The sequence below is a fragment of the Choloepus didactylus genome, chromosome 2 (genome assembly GCF_015220235.1).
Source record: "Choloepus didactylus isolate mChoDid1 chromosome 2, mChoDid1.pri, whole genome shotgun sequence".
NCBI classification, from domain to species: Eukaryota; Metazoa; Chordata; class Mammalia; order Pilosa; family Megalonychidae; genus Choloepus; species Choloepus didactylus.
The window spans coordinates 202,090,728-202,112,310 of record NC_051308.1 but is presented as its reverse complement, the minus strand read 5'-3'; the positions used below and the strand labels follow the sequence as shown (position 1 = coordinate 202,112,310).

At 38.3% G+C, this 21,583-nt stretch overlaps 1 protein-coding gene across 6 annotated transcripts in view; it reads left to right on the top strand.

The window, feature by feature from the left end:
- MAST2 (microtubule associated serine/threonine kinase 2) overlaps positions 1-21,583 on the top strand; it is a 330,440-nt gene that overhangs the window by 175,660 nt on the left and 133,197 nt on the right. For all 6 annotated transcript variants that reach the window (XM_037827342.1, XM_037827341.1, XM_037827340.1 and 3 more), the window contains one exon: positions 18,439-18,470. In XM_037827342.1, the coding sequence (XP_037683270.1) occupies positions 18,439-18,470 (32 nt within the window). The remainder of the gene's footprint in view (positions 1-18,438; positions 18,471-21,583) is intronic.

Sequence of the window (21,583 nt, the reverse complement as noted above, 5' to 3'; positions counted from 1 at the left end):
CTATTATTGTTGTTATTTTAAATGCAATAAGTACTTATTGAGATTTACCTACATTGTTTACCAACTTTCTTGCTCAGCATTTCTTTTCAGTTCTTAGACTTTCCTCCTGGGGTCATTTTTCTTCTTCCTAAAGTAGATAATTTAGACATTCCTTTAGTATACGTATGTTGGTAATAAATACTTATATTTATTTAAATCTCTGATTTTTGTCTTTGTCTTTAGAAGACAGTTTATCCAGGTACAGATTATTCAACTATCTTCCAGTTTCCATCATTGCTATAGAGAACTATGCTATCAATCTCATTGTTATTCCTTTGGATGTTATGGCTCTTATTCTCTGGCTCCTCTTAATATATTTTTGTCTTTGCTGTGTTTCAGTATTATTGTCATGTTAGCTGGTATGGATTTTTTAAAAGATTAATCCCCCTAGTGGTACATTATGCTTCCTATATATGTGTATTCACTTCCTATCACTTTTGGAGATTTCTTAGCCATTATATTTTCAAATGTTGTGACTTTTCTATTTACTTTCTGCTTTCTGGGATTTGAGTTAGACATATGTTGAACACAAGTGCTAGACACAAATATATACTGGATATTCCATTAAATAAAATGCCAGGACAGCAAAACTGATCTATGATGTTAGAAAAAGAATGATGGTTTCCCTGAGGAGTAGGGGTAGTGACTAGAAGACAGGGCATGAGGAGGCTCTAGGGTGATGGTAATGTTTGTTTTTTTTTAATCTGGCTGTTGGTTTCACTAGTGTGTTCAGTTTGTGAAAATTCGAGTTGTACACTTACATGCACATTTCTGTATTTATATTGTACTTCAATAAGTAGTTTTAAAATACTTGTCGTGTTTTTTTCTCCAGTGGGAAACTGAAGTACAGGATGATGAGGCTATCAACAGTGGATTCTTCGCAGGCCCTAGAATGTTGTTCTCCACTCCTCCCATTAACCCCAAGCAGTGTTATTTATGTTAGTCCCACTAAGTGGATTTTAATTATGAGTTAGATCAAGAGACATGTAGTCTTTTAGTGGTAGAAAATGTGTTTATCTCTCCTTGATTTTAAATATTAATAGAGAAGTTATTTTTCTCCAAAACCCAACCCTTTAGCCACTTCCACTGCAATGGATGGTTGGGTTATATTTCTTGGAATCTGTTTATTTCCCTCTTTGGGAAGAATGCTGCTGCTGCAGCAGAAAATGGATAAATTTATATAAATGTAGTATCTCACTACAATTAGGGAAGTGGATACTTAAACATCTAAAGGTGGAGTAAGAAAATGTGAGGGAGGCTCAGTGAGGGAGCTGTTTTATGCAAAGACAGCTTTGACCGATAGTCATCTCCTCGATGCTGGTGACTATTGATACAAAGGACAAACACCAGCCTTATGATTCTTGGCTTGCATATTTACTTGTGGGGGAAGTTGGTTGCTGCCTTTGGACACTTGGCCTTTGTCTTTTCTTTGGAAATATTTTAGGGGTTTAGTCATTTTGAATAATGAGTAAAGCACATAGAAAGTGATAACTCATGGGTGTATGTGAATGGCACCATTTCTTTTTTTTTTTTGTAATACCTTTAGAAATTTGCTATATGGAAAAATGAAAGGGAGTGAGTGGTTATTTCTCTAGGATTCAGTATATACAGCTTTCTTTCCAACTTCAGAATATAGTTCAAGATCTTTTTCTTTGTTCAGTATAGTTGATTTAAGTGACTAGATCCTTTGTATTACACATTATTATATACAGTATGTTGCTTTAAGCTTTTAAGGGAATATCTTCTTTAACAGGCAATATCAAAGTGCGTTAGTTTGAGGGATACAGAATGTAACAAGAGACTTTTAGAGGCTCTTAAATAACATCTTTGAGTGTTGAAGGTGAAGTTATTTAGTTTTTGACTTTAGAGCCTTGGGGCTTGTGGGTCATATTGTAAAAGTGCAACTCCTTATCACTAATGATAACCCAAATTGTCATACTTTGAGTTTATAAATGTTTTTTTTTTTGTTTGTTTGTTTGTTTTTTTAATTCTAGCCTTGGAATAACCTTTGTGAGATAGGCAGAATTTGGATTTTTATCCCAGGCGTGGATGAGAAAAATGAGGTTTAGATAGGTTTAATGACAGACGAAGGTGTTAAGTGGCAAGTATTTAGCAGAACCCGTGATCCAGGGCCTCTTTCCAAGCAGAGAACTTCTTTTCTGTCACTAAACCCTAGGTTCTTTATACCATGTAAAGATACTCTGTTAGTATCATCAAGCTGTCTTTACTGTTCCTCTAACTCATATGAGAAGAACACATCTACCATTTGTGTCACACTTTATAGAATAAAGTATTTTCATAGACATTATTTTATTTGATCTTTGCAACCGCTACAACTAAGCCTTAAAGAGAGGTGAAATTCCAAGTCACACAGTTACATGTTACTGAGCTATGACATGAGCCTAATTCTGAACTTCAACGTTGTGCTCTTTCCCACATTTCCTAATATTATTGTATAATGTAAATATTCTATCATGGAACCTGTTACCTGCGTGACAACACATGAGTTTAATGGAACAAATAGTTGAGAAAAGTTTTCATAGGATTGCCATAGCTGTGTATGCACTGGTTTCTCCCTTGGCTCCTAACCTCAAGATAGAGTCACACTAAAGTGTGAATAAGTGGAGCTAAAACACCGTAATTCCCAGAGCAGTAGTAATGATAAATTTGTATTACTGGAGAGGTAAGTCTTTGCGTCTCCCAGCAGATTTATTTGCTGCCAGAGCTGAGAAGATGCTTGAATTTAGGGATTTTCGATCTTAAAAGTCTAGTTAGTCAATGGTGTTGAAGTAGATTTCCTTGTTAGGTAATATTTTCCTCTCCCGACAGCACTCTTTTTGACTCTACCTGAAGTAACTACTAGCCAGGAGGCTCTGTCAGTAAAAATATAATATAATATTAAATACATAATAATAATAATCATAATCATAAAAGAGTATATTCTTAACCCAGTAAAACTTCTTTTGTTGACCTAATTGCAATGGACAGCTTTCATCAATGCAACTCCAGATGGGGAGACAAGACTATTATGAGCCTTATAATGGTGATAATTATAAAAGTAAACATCTACTTACTTGACTGATTCACTGATTTATTCAGTAAATATTCATTTGGTGTCTACTAGGCCAGGTATTTTGCTGGGTGTTGGGAATGTCATTGTGAGCAAGAGTGGTCCCTGCTCCTTCAGAGCTAAGAGTTAGTCAAAGAAAAGATTATTGAGCAAATAATTATGTATTATAGAGGGATTAAAAGAATAGTTGGAAATATAGAGAGGAAGACTGGGGAAACCAAGTGTAAGGAAAACTTCCTAGAGGAGATTATGTTTTAGCTGAGGCCCAAGAATGTATAAAAAAAGATAAGGGAAAGTGATCCAGACAGAGGGAACAATATATGTGAAGGTCAAAACTCTCCAGTAAGACTGGAGAATTGTGCAAATAGTGCTGTAGAGTCATACCATGTTCATGGAGTGGTGGACTCAATATTATGATATCACTTATTTCCAAATTGATCTGTAAGCTCAGTAAGCTTTTTTTTAGTCTTCATTTTATTGAGATATATTCACATGCCACGCAGTCATACAAAACAAATCGTACATTCGATTGTTCACAGTACCATTACATAGTTGTACATTCATCACCTACATCAATCCCTGACACCTTCATTAGCACACACACAAAACTAACAAGAATAATAATTAAAGTGAAAAAGAACAATAGAAGTAAAAAAGAACACTGGGTACCTTTATCTGTTTGTTTGTTTGTTTGTTTCCTTCCCCTATTTTTCTACTCATCCATCCATAAACTAGACAAAGGGGAGTGTGGTCCTTATGGCTTTCCCAATCCCGTTGTCACCCCTCAGAAGCTACATTTTTATACAATTGTCTTTGAGATTCATGGGTTCTGGGTTGTAGTTTGATAGTTTCAGGTATCTACCACCAGCCCCAATTCTTTAGAACCTAAAAAGGGTTGTCTAAATTGTGCATAAGAGTGCCCACCAGAGTGACCTCTCGCCTCCTTTTGGAATCTCTCTGCCACTGAAGCTTATTTCATTTCCTTTCACATCCCTCTTTTGGTCAAGAAGATGTTCTCCGTCCCACGATGCCGGGTCTACATTCCTCCCTGGGAGTCATATTCCACGTTGCCAGGGAGATTCACTCCCCTGGGTGTCTGATCCCACGTAGTGGGGAGGGCAGTGATTTCACCTTTTCAGTTGGCTTAGCTAGAGAGAGAGGGCCACATCTGAGCAATTCGGGAGGAGGCTCTTAGGCACAATTAGAGGGAGGCCTAGCCTCTCCTTTGCAGCAACAGTCTTCCCAAGGGTAAATCCTGTGGTAGAGGGCTCAACTCATCAAACCACCAGTCCCCTATGTCTGTGGTCATGTTAGGAACCATTGAGGTGGGGTAGGCCAATACCCCTGCATTCTCCACAGGCTCCTCAAGGGGGCTCTACATATTTTTTTCCTTTAACTTTTTTTTTTTTTTAATCAACTGTATGAAAAAAAAATTGAAAAAAAAAACATACAATAAAAGAACATTTCAAAGAGACCATAACAAGGGAGTAAGAAAAAGACAACTAACCTAAGATAACTGCTTTACTTGCAACATGTTCCTACTCTACCACAAGAAAGTTACCTAATATAGCAACATTTCTGTGAACTTGTTCCTACTATACCCTTCAGAAATTAACAGACCATAGTCATTCCTGGGCATCCCCAGAATGTTAAATAGCTTATCTTTTCTTCTTGGATTATTGTTCCCCCTTCCTTAATTGCTCTCTATTGCTAGTTCCCCTACATTCTACATTATAAACCATTTGTTTTATATTTTTCAAAGTTCACATTAGTGGTAGCATATAATATTTCTCTTTTTGTGCCTGGCTTATTTCGCTCAGCATTATGTCTTCAAGGTTCATCCATGTTGTCATATGTTTCACGAGATCGTTCCTTCTTACTGCCGTGTAGTATTCCATCGTGTGTATATACCACATTTTATTTATCCAGTCATCTGTTGAAGGACATTTGGGTTGTTTCCATCTCTTGGCAATTGTGAATAATGCTGCCATGAACATTGGCGTGCAGATATCTGTTCGTGTCACTGCTTTCCGATCTTCCGGGTATATACCGAGAAGTGCAATCGCTGGATCGAATGGTAACTCTATTTCTAGTTTTCTAAGGAACTGCCAGACTGACTTCCAGAGGGGCTGAACCATTATACAGTCCCACCAACAGTGAATAAGAGTTCCAATTTCTCCACATCCCCTCCAGCATTTGTAGTTTCCTGTTTCTTTAATGGCAGCCACTCTAATCGGTGTTAGATGGTATCTCATTGTGGTCTTAATTTGCATCTCTCTAAAAGCTAGTGAAGCTGAACATTTTTTCATGTGTTTCTTGGCCATTTGTATGTCTTCTTCAGAGAACTGTCTTTTCATATCTTTTGCCCATTTTATAATTGGGCTGACTGTACTATTGTCATTGAGTTGTAGGATTTCTTTATATATGCAAGATATCAGTCTTTTGTCAGATATATGATTTCCAAAAATTTTTTCCCATTGAGTTGGCTGCCTCTTTACCTTTTTGAGAAATTCCTTTGAGGTGCAGAAACTTCTAAGCTTGAGTAGTTCCCATTTATCTATTTTTTCTTTTGTTGCTAGGAAGTGGCCGCCTAATACAAGGTCTTGAAGATGTTTTCCTACATTATCTTCTAGGAGTTTTATGGTACTTTCTGTTATATTGAGATCTTTCATCCATTTTGAGTTAATTTTTGTGTAGGGTGTGAGGTAGGGATCCGCTTTCATTCTTTTGGATATGGATATCCAACTCTCCCAGCCCCATTTGTTGAAAAGACCATTATGACCCAGTTCAGTGACTTTGGGGGCCTTATCAAAGATCAGTTGGCCATAGATCTGGGGGTCTATCTCCGAATTCTCAATTCAATTCCATTGATCTCTGTCTATTTTTGTGCCAGTACCATGCTGTTTTGGCAACTGTGGCTTTATAATAAGCTTCAAAGTCAGGGAGTGTAAGTCCTCCCACTTCGTTTTTCTTTTTTAGAGTGTCTTTAGCAATTCAAGGCAACTTCCCTTTCCAAATAAATTTGATAACTAGCTTTTCCAAGTCTGCAAAGTAGGTTGTTGGAATTTTGATTGGGATTGCATTGAATCTGTAGATGAGTTTGGGTAGAAATGATATCTTAATAACATTTAGCCTTCCTATCCATGAACATGGAATATTTTTCCATCTTTTAAGGTCCCTTCTATTTCTTTTAGTAGAGTTATGCAGTTTTCTTTGCATAGGTCTTTTACATCTTTGGTTAAGTTTATTACTAGGTACTTGATTTTTTTAGTTGCTATTGAAAATGGTATCTTTTTCTTGAGTGTCTCTTCAGTTTGTTCATTTCTAGCATATAGAAACATTACTGACTTATGTGCATTAATCTTGTATCCCGCTACTTTGCTAAATTTGTTTATTAGCTCTAGTAGCTGTATCATCGATTTCTCAGGGTTTTCCAGATATAAGATCATATCATCTGCAAACAATGACAGTTTTACTTCTTCTTTTCCAATTTGGATGCCTTTTATTTCTTTGTCTTGCAGGATTGCCCTGGCTAGCACTTCCAGCACAATGTTGAATAACAGTGGTGATAGCAGGCATCCTTGTCTTGTTCCTGATCTTAGAGGGAAGGCTTTCAGTCTCTCACCATTGAGTACTATGCTGGCTGTGTGTTTTTCATATATGCTCTTTATCATATTGAGGAAGTTTCCTTCAATTCCTACCTTTTGAAGTGTTTTTATCAAAAATGAATGTTCCGGCGGGGCAAGATGGCAGACTGGTGAGCTGTATGTTTTAGTTACTCCTCCAGGAAAGTAGGTAGAAAGCCAGGAACTGTGTGGACTGGAAACCACAGAGCAATCTGACTTTGGGCATACTTCATACAACACTCATGAAAACGTGGAACTTCTGAGATCAGCGAAATCTGTAAGTTTTTGCGGCCAGGGGACCCGCTCCCCTCCCTGCCAGGCTCAGTCCCGTGGGAGGAGGGGCTGTCAGCTCCGGGAAGGAGAAGGGAGAACTGCAGTGGCAGCCCTTATCGGAAACTCATTCTGCTGATCCAAACTCCAACCATAGATAGACGGAGACCAGACACCAGAGAATCTGAGAGCAGCCAGCCCAGCAGAGAGGAGACAGGCATAGAAAAAAAACAACACGAAAAACTCCAAAATAAAAGCGGATGATTTTTGGAGTTCTGGTGAACATAGAAAGGGGAAGAGCAGAGCTCAGGCCCGAGCTCAGGCCCTGAAGCGCATATGCAAATCCCGAAGAAAAGCTGATCTCTCTGCCCTGTGGACCTTTCCTTAATGGCCCTGGTTGCTTTGTCTCTTAGCATTTCAATAACCCATTAGATCTCTGAGGAGGTCCCTTTTTTTTTTTTTTTTTTTTTTAAATCCTTTTTTCTTTTTCTAAAACAATTACTCTAAGAAGCCCAATACAGAAAGCTTCGAAGACTTGCAATTTGGGCAGGTCAAGTCAAGAGCAGAACTAGGAGAGCTCTGAGACAAAAGGCAATATTCCAGTGGCTGAGAAAATTCACTAAACACCACAACTTCCCAAGAATAGGGGGGTGTCCGCTCACAGCCATCACCCTGGTGGACAGGAAACACTCCTGCCCATCGCCAGCCCCATAGCCCAGAACTGCCCCAGACAACCCAGTGTGACAGAAGTGCTTCAAATAACAGGCACACACCACAAAACTGGGCGTGGACATTAGCCTTCCCTGCAACCTCAGCTGATTGTCCCAGAGTTGGGAAGGTAGAGCAGTGTGAATTAACAAAGCCCCATTCAGCCAATAATTCAGCAGACTGGGAGCCTCCCTACACAGCCCAGCAGCCCAGAACTGCCCTGGGGGGACGGCACTCACCTGTGACATAGCACAGTCATCCCTCAACAGAGGACCCGGGGTGCACGGCCTGGAAGAGGGGCCCACTTGCAAGGCTCAGGAGCCATACGCCAATACCAAGGACTTGTGGGTCAGTGGCAGAGACAAACTGTGGCAGGACTGAACTGAAGGATTATACTATTGCAGCAGCTTTAAAACTCTAGGATCACCAGGGAGATTTGATTTTTAGAGCCACCCCCCCCCCCTGACTGCCCAGAAACACGCCCCATATACAGGGCAGGCAACACCAACTACACACGCAAGCTTGGTACACCAATTGGACCCCACAAGACTCACTCCCCCACTCACCAAAAAGGCTAAGCAGGGGAGAACTGGCTTGTGGAGAACAGGTGGCTCGTGGACGCCACCTGCTGGTTCGTTAGAGAAAGTGTACTCCACGAAGCTGTAGATCTGATAAATTAGAGATAAGGACTTCAATTGGTCTACAAATCCTAAAAGAACCCTATCAAGTTCAGCAAATGCCACAAGGCCAAAAACAACAGAAAATTATAAAGCATATGAAAAAACCAGACGATATGGATAACCCAAGCCCAAGCACCCAAATCAAAAGACCAGAAGAGACACAGCACCTAGAGCAGCTACTCAAAGAACTAAAGATGAACAATGAGACCATAGTACGGGAGACAAAGGAAATCAAGAAGACCCTAGAAGAGCATAAAGAAGACATTGCAAGACTAAATAAAAAAATGGATGATCTTATGGAAATTAAAGAAACTGTTGACCTAATTAAAAAGATTCTGGGCGCTCATAGTACAAGACTAGAGGAAGTTGAACAACGAATCAGTGACCTCGAAGATGACAGAATGGAAAATGAAAGCATAAAAGAAAGAATGGGGAAAAAAATTGAAAAAATCAAAATGGACCTCAGGGATATGATAGATAATATGAAACGTCCAAATATAAGACTCATTGGTGTCCCAGAAGGGGAAGAAAAGGGTAAAGGTCTAGGAAGAGTATTCAAAGAAATTGTTGGGGAAAACTTCCCAAATCTTCTAAACAACATAAATACACAAATCATAAATGCTCAGCGAACCCCACATAGAATAAATCCAAATAAACCCACTCTGAGACATATACTGATCACACTGTCAAACACAGAAGAGAAGGAGCAAGTTCTGAAAGCAGCAAGAGAAAAGCAATTCACCACATACAAAGGAAACATCATAAGACTAAGTAGTGACTACTCAGCAGCCACCATGGAGGCGAGAAGGCAGTGGCACGATATATTTAAAATTCTGAGTGAGAAAAATTTCCAGCCAAGAATACTTTATCCAGCAAAGCTCTCCTTCAAATTTGAGGGAGAGCTTAAATTTTTCACAGACAAACAAATGCTGAGAGAATTTGCTAACCAGAGACCTGCCCTACTGGAGATACTAAAGGGAGCCCTACAGACAGAGAAACAAAGAAAGGACAGAGAGACTTGGAGAAAGGTTCAGTACTAAAGAGATTCGGTATGGGGACAATAAAGGATATTAATAGACAGAGGGGAAAAATATGGCAAACATAAACCAAAGGATAAGATGGCCGATTCAAGAAATGCCTTCACGGTTATAACGTTGAATGTAAATGGATTAAACTCCCCAATTAAAAGATATAGATTCGCAGAATGGATCAAAAAAAATGAACCATCAGTATGTTGCATACAAGAGACTCATCTTAGACATAGGGACACAAAGAAACTGAAAGTGAAAGGATGGAAAAAAATATTTCATGCAAGCTACAGCCAAAAGAAAGCAGGTATAGCAATATTAATCTCAGATAAAATAGACTTCAAATGCAGGGATGTTTTGAGAGACAAAGATGGCCACTACATACTAATAAAAGGGGGAATTCAGCAAGAAGAAATAACAATCGTAAATGTCTATGCACCCAATCAAGGTGCCACAAAATACATGAGAGAAACACTGGCAAAACTAAAGGAAGCAATTGATGTTTCCACAATAATTGTGGGAGACTTCAACACATCACTCTCTCCTATAGATAGATCAACCAGACAGAAGACCAATAAGGAAATTGAAAAACTAAACAATCTGATAAATGAATTCGATTTAACAGACATATACAGGACATTACATCCCAAATCACCAGGATACACATACTTTTCTAGTGCTCATGGAACTTTCTCCAGAATAGATCATATGCTGGGACATAAAACAAGCCTCAATAAATTTAAAAAGATTGAAATTATTCAAAGCACATTCTCTGACCACAATGGAATACAATTAGAAGCCAATAACCACCAGAGACTTAGAAAATTCACAAATACCTGGAGGTTAAACAACACACTCCTAAACAATCAGTGGGTTAAAGAATAAATAGCAAGAGAAATTGCTAAATATATACAGACAAATGAAAATGAGAACACAACATACCAAAACTTATGGGATGCAGCAAAAGTAGTGCTGAGGGGGAAATTTATAGCACTAAACGCATATATTAAAAAGGAAGAAAGAGCCAAAATCAAAGAACTAATGGATCAACTGAAGAAGCTAGAAAATGAACAGCAAACCAATCCTAAACCAAGTAGAAGAAAAGAAATAACAAGGATTAAAGCAGAAATAAATGACATAGAGAACAAAAAAACAATAGAGAGGATAAATATCACCAAAAGTTGGTTCTTTGAGAAGATCAACAAGATTGACAAGCCCCTAGCTAGAATGACAAAATCAAAAAGAGAGAAGACCCATATTAACAAAATAATGAATGAAAAAGGTGACATAACTGCAGATCCTGAAGAAATTAAAAAAATTATAAGAGGATACTATGACCAACTGTATGGCAACAAACTGGATAATGTAGCGGAAATGGACAATTTCCTGGAAACATATGAACAACCTAGACTGACCAGACAAGAAATAGAAGACCTCAACCAACCCATCACAAGCAAAGAGATCCAATCAGTCATCAAAAATCTTCCCACAAATAAATGCCCAGGGCCAGATGGCTTCACAGGGGAATTCTACCAAACTTTCCAGAAAGAACTGACACCAATCTTACTCAAACTCTTTCAAAACATTGAAGAAAATGGAACACTACCTAACTTTTTATGAAGCTAACATCAATCTAATACCAAAACCAGGCAAAGATGTTACAAAAAAGGAAAACTACCGGCCAATCTCCCTAATGAATACAGATGCAAAAATCCTCAACAAAATACTTGCAATTCGAATCCAAAGACACATTAAAAAAATCATACACCATGACCAAGTGGGGTTCATTCCAGGCATGCAAGGATGGTTCAACATAGGAAAATCAATCAATGTATTACAACACATTAACAAATCAAAAGGGAAAAATCAATTGATCATCTAAATAGATGCTGAAAAAGCATTTGACAAAATCCAACATCCCTTTTTGATAAAAACACTTCAAAAGGTAGGAATTGAAGGAAACTTCCTCAACATGATAAAGAGGATATATGAAAAACCCACAGCCAGCATAGTACTCAACGGTGAGAGACTGAAAGCCTTCCCTGTAAGATCAGGAACAAGACAAGGATGCCCGCTGTCACCACTGTTATTCAACATTGTGCTGGAAGTGCTAGCCAGGGCAATCCGGCAAGACAAAGAAATAAAAGGCATCCAAACTGGAAAAGAAGAAGTAAAACTGTCATTGTTTGCAGATGATATGATCTTATATCTAGAAAACCCTGAGAAATCGATGATACAGCTACTAGAGCTAATAAACAAATTTAGGAAAGTAGCGGGATAGAAGGTTAATGCACATAAGTCAGTAATGTTTCTATATGCTAGAAATGAACAAACTGAAGAGACACTCAAGAAAAAGATACCATTTTCAATAGCAACTAAAAAAATCAAGTACCTAGGAATAAACTTAACCAAAGATGTAAAAGACCTATACAAAGAAAACTACGTAACTCTACTAAAAGAAATAGAAGGGGACCTTAAAAGATGAAAAAATATTCCATGTTCATGGATAGGAAGACTAAATGTCATTAAGATGTCAATTCTACCCAAACTCATCTACAGATTCAATGCAATCCCAATCAAAATTCCAACAACCTACTTTGCAGACTTGGAAAAGCGAGTTATCAAATTTATTTGGAAAGGGAAGATGCCTCGAATTGCTAAAGACACTCTAAAAAAGAAAAACGAAGTGGGAGGACTTACACTCCCTGACTTTGAAGCTTATTATAAAGCCACAGTTGCCAAAACAGCATGGTACTGGCACAAAGATAGACATATAGATCAATGGAATCGAATTGAGAATTCGGAGATAGACCCTCAGATCTATGGCCGACTGATCTTTGATAAGGCCCCCAAAGTCACTGAACTGAGCCATAATGGTCTTTTCAACAAATGGGGCTGGGAGAGTTGGATATCCATATCCAAAAGAATGAAAGAGGACCCCTACCTCACCCCCTACACAAAAATTAACTCAAAATGGACCAAAGATCTCAATATAAAAGAAAGTACCATAAAACTCCTAGAAGATAATGTAGGAAAACATCTTCAAGACCTTGTATTAGGCGGCCACTTCCTAGACTTTACACCCAAAGCACAAGCAACAAAAGAGAAAATAGATAAATGGGAACTCCTCAAGCTTAGAAGTTTCTGCACCTCAAAGGAATTTCTCAAAAAGGTAAAGAGGCAGTCAACTCAATGGGAAAAAATTTTTGGAAACCATGTATCTGACAAAAGACTGATATCTTGCATATACAAAGAAATCCTACAACTCAATGACAATAGTACAGTCGGCCCAATTATAAAATGGGCAAAAGATATGAAAAGACAGTTCTCTGAAGAGGAAATACAAATGGCCAAGAAACACATGAAAAAATGTTCAGCTTCACTAGCAATTAGAGAGATGCAAATTAAGACCACAATGAGATACCATCTAACACCGGTTAGAATGGCTGCCATTAAACAAACAGGAAACTACAAATGCTGAAGGGGATGTGGAGAAATTGTAACTCTTATTCATTGTTGGTGGGCCTGTATAATGGTTCAGCCACTCTGGAAGTCAGTCTGGCAGTTCCTTAGAAAACTAGATATAGAGTTACCATTCGACCCAGCGATTGCACTTCTCGGTATATACCCGGAAGATCGGAAAGCAGTGACACGAACAGATATCCGCACGCCAATGTTCATGGCAGCATTATTCACAATTGCCAAGAGATGGAAACAACCCAAATGTCCTTCAACAGATGAGTGGATAAATAAAATGTGGTATATATACACACGATGGAATACTACACGGCAGTAAGAAGGAACGATGTCGTGAAACATATGACAACATGGATGAACCTTGAAGACATAATGCTGAGCGAAATAAGCCAGGCACAAAAAGAGAAATATTATATCGTACCACTAATGTGAACTTTGAAAAATGTAAAACAAATGGTTTATAATGTAGAATGTAGGGGAACTAGCAATAGAGAGCAATTAAGGAAGGGGGAACAATAATCCAAGAAGAACAGATAAGCTATTTAACGTTCTGGGGATGCCCAGGAATGACTATGGTCTGTGAATTTCTGATGGATATAGTAGGAGCAAGTTCACAGAAATGTTGCTATATTAGGTAACCTTCTTGGGGTAAAGTAGGAACATGTTGGAAGTTAAGCAGTTATCTTAGGTTAGTTGTCTTTTTCTTACTCCCTTGTTATGGTCTCTTTGAAATGTTCTTTTATTGTATGTTTGTTTTCTTTTTAACTTTTTTTTCATACAGTTGATTTAAAAAAGAAGGGAAAGTTAAAAAAAGAAAAACAAGGGAAAAAAAAAGATGTAGTGCCCCCTTGATGAGCCTGTGGAGAATGCAGGGGTATTCGCCTACCCCACCTCCATGGTTGCTAACATGACCACAGACATAGGGGACTGGTGGTTTGATGAGTTGAGCCCTCTACCATAGGTTTTACCCTTGGGAAGACGGTTGCTGCAAAGGAGAGGCTAGGCCTCCCTATAGTTGTGCCTAAGAGCCTCCTCCCGAATGCCTCTTTGTTGCTCAGTTGTGGCCCTGTCTCTCTAGCTAAGCCAACTTGAAAGGTGAAATCACTGCCCTCCCCCCTACGTGGGATCAGACACCCAGGGGAGTGAATCTCCCTGGCAATGTGGAATATGACTCCCGGGGAGGAATGTAGACCCGGCATCGTGGGACGGAGAACATCTTCTTGACCAAAAGAGGGATGTGAAAGGAAATGAAATAAGCTTCAGTAGCAGAGAGATTCCAAAAGGAGCCGAGAAGTCACTCTGGTGGGCACTCTTATGCACACTTTAGACAACCCTTTTTAGGTTCCAAAGAATTGGGGTAGCTGGTGTTGGATACCTGAAACTATCAAACTACAACCCAGAACCCATGAATCTCGAAGACAGTTCTATAAAAATGTAGCTTATGAGGGGTGACAATGGGATTGGGAAAGCCATAAGGACCACACTCCACTTTGTCTAGTTTATGGATGGATGAGTAGAAAAATAGGGGAAGGAAACAAACAGACAAAGGTACCCAGTGTTCTTTTTTACTTCAATTGCTCTTTTTCACTCTAATTATTATTCTTGTTATGTTTGTGTGTGTGCTAATGAAGGTGTCAGGGATTGATTTGAGTGATGAATGTACCACTATGTAATGGTACTGTAAACAATCGAAAGTACAATTTGTTTTGTATGACTACGTGGTATGTGAATATATCTCAATAAAATTAAGATTAAAAAAAAAAACAAAAAAAAAATCTAAAGGACAAATGGGATGGGATGGGGGGATGATTTGGGTGTTCTTTTTTCACTTTTATTTTTTATTCTTGTTCTGTTTCTTTCTGATGTAAGGAAAATGTTCAGAGATAGATTGTGGTGATGAACGCATAATTATGTTATCATACTGTGGACAGTGGATTGTATATCATGGATGATTGTATGGTGTGTGAATGTATTTCAATAAAACTGAATTTAATTAAAAAAAAAAAGAAAGTAAACTTATGAAACTTTTAGAAGAAAATATCTTCGTGTATGTGTGTTAAGGATGGATTTCTTCCATATACAAAAAGATTATAATATAAAGGAAAGGTTGATAAGTCTCACTGTATAAAGATTAAAACCTTTGGTAACAGAAAAAATTGAAAAGACAAGCTCAGACTGAGTTTGTTTGTTAATGCTATCATTTGCAAAATACCAGAAATGGATTGGTTTTTGTAAAGGGGGTTTATTTGGTTACAAAGTTACAGTCTTAAGGTCATAAAGTGTCCAAGGTAAGGCATCAACAATAGGGTACCTTCACTGGAGAGAGGCTATTGGCATCTGGACAACCTCTGTTAGCTGGGAAGGCCCATGGCTGGTGTCTGCTTGCTCCCAGGTTGTGTTTCAAAATGACGTTCTTCAAAGTGTCAGCCTTCAACAGCCATCTTCAAAATGTCTCTGTAAGGTGCAGCTCTTCCAAAATGTCACTGTCAGCTGCTCTGAGTTCCTTCTGTTTGTCAGCTCTTTTATATGGCTCCAGTGATTTAATCCAGACCCACCCTGAATGGGTGGGATAATACCTCCATGGAAACTATCCAATCAAAGGTCTTGCCACAGTTGATTGCATCATGTCTCCATGGAAACACTCAATAGGTTTCAACCTAGTCAATACGAATATGATGGCCCCCACAAGATTGCATCAAAGAACATGGCATTTTGGGGAACATAATACATCCAAACCAGCACAGTAACCTACAAATATTGAGACTACATCAGATAAATCCCTAAAATTCAAGGAGAAAAAGAAAAAGAAAAAAAAGGCAACCTAGTAGAAAAATGAGTCAGGGATATAAATAGGAAGTTAGCCAAGGGGATGGTTGGGGAAGAGCAGCATTCTAGGCAGAGTGAACAGGTAGCATAAAACCTTAAGGCAGAAGAATGCCTGATATGTTTACGGAACAATAAGGAGTCCCAGCATAGAGAGGAGGTCAGAGAGATTGAGGGGAGGAGTGGTGGATCACCCTTCTAGGTCTTAGTGTAGATTTTGGCTTTTGCTCTTGAGTGAAAGAAATGGTAGCCATTGGAGGGTTTTGAGCAGGAGTGTTGTGATCTCATAGCTTTAAAAATGATCATTTTGTTATGTTGGTAATCAACTTATAAAGGGCCAAGGTTAGAAGCAGAAATGAGATGACAGTTAGGAGACTGTGGAAGAGCTAAGGAAGAGACCATGGTAGCTTAGATTGCAATGCCAGAAACCAAGAGATTTTTCATAACTCCATTTGGCAATAAAACCTGACCTAACTTAAATTCTTCTGGTGGCAAAATTGAACTGAGACGCTTTAGAGATTTTAATCTCATTTGTTGTAACTGTCATACACATTACTGAAATGTGAATGTACTTTTTACAGGATGCTGCCCAGTCCTTGTTGGGAATGTTATGTAATTTATGATATGTATATGCTATTTATTACTTTAATAAAATCCAAAAATTCCAATTTCTGAAATATGACTAGATTCAAGGTTTTGGATTGTAAGCATGTAGCTGTGAATATCATGAGAAATGGTTAGATTCTAGATATATTTTAAAGATAGAGCCACTGAGATTTCCTGATGGATTAGATGTGGATTAGACTGAAAAAGGAAACAGAGGAATCCAGAAGTCCAAGGTTTTGGTCTGAATAGGGGGTTATCATCATCTGAGGTGGGAAAGGTGGTGGTTCTTGTCTGTTTTGGACATGTGGGATATTAGATGTTGAGTAGGCAGTTGGTTGTAAGTGTCAGGTGTTTGGGAGACAGGTCTGGGAAGGAGAACTTGTACTAAGTGTTAGAAGTAAATTGGTACAATTGGTTTGGGAAGCAATTTGGAACTTCTAATAATTTATGACTCAGTAGTTTCACATCTAAGTATTTACTTCCAAGAAAATTTTTATGCATGTGTGCAAGGAAACAAGTTCAAGAATGTGTGGTGTTTTTTTTTAACAGATAAATTTTATTGCATCTTTAAAATATCACAGATAGGTTTGGCATCTTTTTGTTTCCATAGTTAGACAACTCTTAGACATTATTCATCAGCCTGCTGAACTGTTCCTTTTTTATAGACATAGATACCGTCCAAAAATTTCTGGTATTTTTGTTTATATAACTTGTGACTTGCTGAATCAAAGCAGTGTATTTGATACAAGTTCAATGTCATTTCCTCCAAGAAACTCATCTTTCTGGGCTTGACATGCTGAATAAGCAATGCCTAGTCATCCGAACCCTGTAGATGTATTTTTTACCCAAGAAATTTCGAATTTCAACAAGAGACTCACTTTCCTGAATAACGACATTGATTGTGAGCATACACAGGCCTCTTCTTGTAACAGAAGCCTAATGTTACACCCTTGATCATATTCTGAACATAACTACAGATAAGTACAAACTATAGCCAGCTCCTTTCTATTTCCCCACCATTGGTTAACCCAAAGCCTCTTTTTTTCCTTTCAAGGAGACTGAGTTCTACACTGACTTGATTGAGGTTCCTCCTCAGGGTTTCTCTGGGACACTTCACAATAATTGTGTGTCTCTTCAACGTAATGTTGACATTTTCTGGAATATTGATAGTCTGGTTGCTGAGCATGGTCTTCATTCTCCAAGTAGATGTGGCAAAGAGTCAGGAAAGTATTTATAGGAATATTGTTTTAATGGAGGAAAAAACCCTAGAAAGCAAATTAAATTTCCATTAACCTCAGAATGTATTAATAAATATTGGTATATTTATAGATTGGCCTATTGTACTAAAGATTAATGGACTAAAGTGAAACACTGTCCACATGGATGAATAGCCTAATTGTAATGTTGACTGAAAAAGCAAATCATAGATGAATACATATAATATGAAACTATATATATATACAATTTAAAAACATGCAAACAATACTAATAATTATTTATGAATATATGTAATAAAATATAAAAACATATGGGAGAGATAAATAACAAACTCAGAATAGTTGTTAAGTAGGGATTGGTTGACTGGTGGGAGTGGGACTTGATACATTTGGAGAGCAAATCACAGGGGCCCCAACTGTTATTGTACAGGTTTTTTTTCTCATGCTAGTTAGTGGTGTGTGTACTCAGTTCTTTGCTATATTTTCTGTATTTCTTTGTCTTAAATATTTTCTACTTACAAAAAAAAAAAAATCATTTCATTCCTTTCCTACCTCTGACCTTAATGGTATGAAGCCTTTACTATTATTCATCAGCACTTAATGGTTGGAATACCTGGAGTCTACACCGAGGAGATGGTTCCATCTAGTGGGAAAAATGTTGCATGTATTCTTTGAGACATTTCTTTTGGGAAGGAAGAATAAAGAGATAATAGTTTACTTGCCTGTTCTTTATTTCACTAAAATTAGAGACAAAATAAAAGGTTATTATTTAGAAATATCTAGTCTTGCTTTTGTTAAGATAATGCTGTACATTTCCTAGACATTTAGTGCAGACCTGCAGGACTGAGGTGGGTCCTTGTGTCTGTTAACTTGTGTTTGTGTTTTGTTTTTCAGAAGGAGTTGAGCCTTCCAAGAAGAGGCAGCTTGTAAGTAGATGACTATTCCCATAATGATGATGATTATGATAATTATCCCCTGCTTAGGAATCCCTCTTGGGGACTGCTCTCAGCATCACTTGGAAGAACCGCATCCAAGAAAATTTTTTCCTGTGAACTCCTATCTGGGCCAAAAAAGCTAGTGGGCCTGCCCACTTCTCTTGCTGAGTCAGATCCTCCACTCCCCCATCCTGTGTTGCCTCAAATCCCCGTCTCTGTCTCAATTTCTGCCTGGTGTTTTGGGAAAGCTGGTACTTAAATATCCATCAGAGTCTTATACTTGTCTATTTTAGTTTACTGAGTTTTGCTAAGCTCAAGCTTTTTAAGCATGTTCAAAATTGACACTCTTGGTATCTACATCTGTCCTCTAACATGGTACTAGGAAAAGACCAACGTTTCTGACAACATGGGGCAAGGGCAGCTAAGTGTGGTTACTATGTTAAAATAGGATTTTCTTTCACCTGTTTATGCTTTTCTGGCTTCAGGGTTAAGGGAACTTGATGAATAATCTTTTTCCCTGGATTTTGGTCTCATATTTTCTTGGCCTGCTTTTTCTTTAAGAATTCTGTTCGGGCAGTATTGACAATTTGACTAATCTAGAATCATTTGGAATGCTTGCTAAATTTATTGAGTTAGAATCTCCATATTGGGGCCCAACAGTCTGTATTTCAAACACACCTACATGCACACCCATACCTACTATAATTTTGCTAAGAAGCCAAATTTGGGAAACACCAAGAAAATAAGGCTGTGATAAGACAGTGACTTTGAGATGTAAACATATGAGATATAATTAGGGAGGGGCACACAGGAATATTCATATTTATTTCTTAAGTATTCACAGGTGTTCATTTTTTTTAATCATCATTTTATTGAGATATATTCACATACCACGCAGTCATACAAAACAAATCGTACTTTCGATTGTTTACAGTACCATTACATAGTTGTACATTCATCTCCTAAATCAATCTCTGACACCTTCATTAGCACACACACAAAAATAACAAGAATAATAATTAGAGTGAAAAAGAGCAATTGAAGTAAAAAAGAACACTGGGTACCTTTGTCTGTTTGTTTCCTTCCCCTATTTTTCTACTCATCCATCCATAAACTAGACAAAGTGGAGCGTGGTCCTTATGGCTTTCCCAATCCCATTGTCACCCCTCATAAGCTACATTTTTATACATCTGTCTTCGAGATTCATGGGTTCTGGGTTGTAGTTTGATAGTTTCAGGTATCCACCACCAGCTACCCCAATTCTTTAGAACCTAAAAAGGGTTGTCTAAAGTGTGCGTAAGAGTGCCCATCAGAGTGACCTTTTGGCTCGTTTTGGAATCTCTCTGCCACTGAAGCTTATTTCATTTCCTTTCACATCCCTCTTTTGGTCAAGAAGATGTTCTCCGTCCCACGATGCCGGGTCTACATTCCTCCCCGGGAGTCATATTCCACGTTGCCAGGGAGATTCACTCCCCTGGGTGTCTGATCCCACGTAGGGGGGAGGGCAGTGATTTCACCTTTCAAGTTGGCTTAGCCAGAGAGAGAGGGCCACATCTGAGCAACAAAGAGGCATTCAGGAGGAGACTCTTAGGCACAAATATAGGGAGGCCTAGCCTATCCTTTGCAGCAACCGTCTTCCCAAGGGTAAAACTTATGGTAGAGGGCTCAACCCATCAAACCACCAGCCCCCTATGTCTGTGGTCATGTTAGCAACCATGGAGGTGGGGTAGGCGAATACCCCTGCATTCTCCACAGGCTCCTCAAGGGGGCACTACATCTTTTTTTTTTTTTTTTTCCTTGTTTGTCTTTTTTCTTTTTTTTTTTTTTTTAACTTTCCCTTCTTTTTTAAATCAACTGTATGAAAAAAAAAGTTAAAAAGAAAACAAACATACAATAGAAGAACATTTCAAAGAGACCATAACAAGGGAGTAAGAAAAAGACAACTAACCTAAGATAACTGCTTAACTTCCAACATGTTCCTACTTTACCCCAAGAAAGTTACATAATATAGCAACATTTCAGTGAACTTGTTCCTACTACATCCATCAGAAATTCACAGACCATAGTCATTCCTGGGCATCCCCAGAACGTTAAATAGCTTATCTGTTCTTCTTGGATTATTGTTCCCCCTTCCTTAATTGCTCTCTACTGCTAGTTCCCCTACATTCTACATTATAAACCATTTGTTTTACATTTTTCAAAGTTCACATTAGTGGTAGCATATAATATTTCTCTTTTTGTGCCTGGCTTATTTCGCTCAGCATTATGTCTTCAAGGTTCATCCATGTTGTCATATGTTTCACCAGATCGTTCCTTCTTACTGCCGCGTAGTATTCCATCGTGTGTATATACCACATTTTATTTATCCACTCATCTGTTGAAGGACATTTGGGTTGTTTCCATCTCTTGGCAATTGTGAATAATGCTGCTATGAACATTGGCGTGCAGATATCTGTTCGTGTCACTGCTTTCCGATCTTCCGGGTATATACCGAGAAGTGCAATCGCTGGATCGAATGGTAGCTCTATATCTAGTTTTCTAAGGAACTGCCAGACTGACTTCCAGAGTGGCTGAACCATTATACAGTCCCACCAACAATGAATAAGAGTTCCAATTTCTCCACATCCCCTCCAGCATTTGTAGTTTCCTGTTTGTTTAATGGCAGCCATTCTAACCGGTGTTAGATGGTATCTCATTGTGGTCTTAATTTGCATCTCTCTAATAGCTAGTGAAGCTGAACATTTTTTCATGTGTTTCTTGGCCATTTGTATTTCCTCTTCAGAGAACTGTCTTTTCATATCTTTTGCCCATTTTATAATTGGGGCGACTGTACTATTGTCATTGAGTTGTAGGATTTCTTTGTATATGCAAGATATCAGTCTTTTGTCAGATACATGGTTTCCAAAAATTTTTTCCCATTGAGTTGGCTGCCTCTTTACCTTTTTGAGAAATTCCTTTGAGGTGCAGAAACTTCTAAGCTTGAGGAGTTCCCATTTATCTATTTTCTCTTTTGTTGCTTGTGCTTTGGGTGTAAAGTCTAGGAAGTGGCCTCCTAATACAAGGTCTTGAAGATGTTTTCCTACATTATCTTCTAGGAGTTTTAT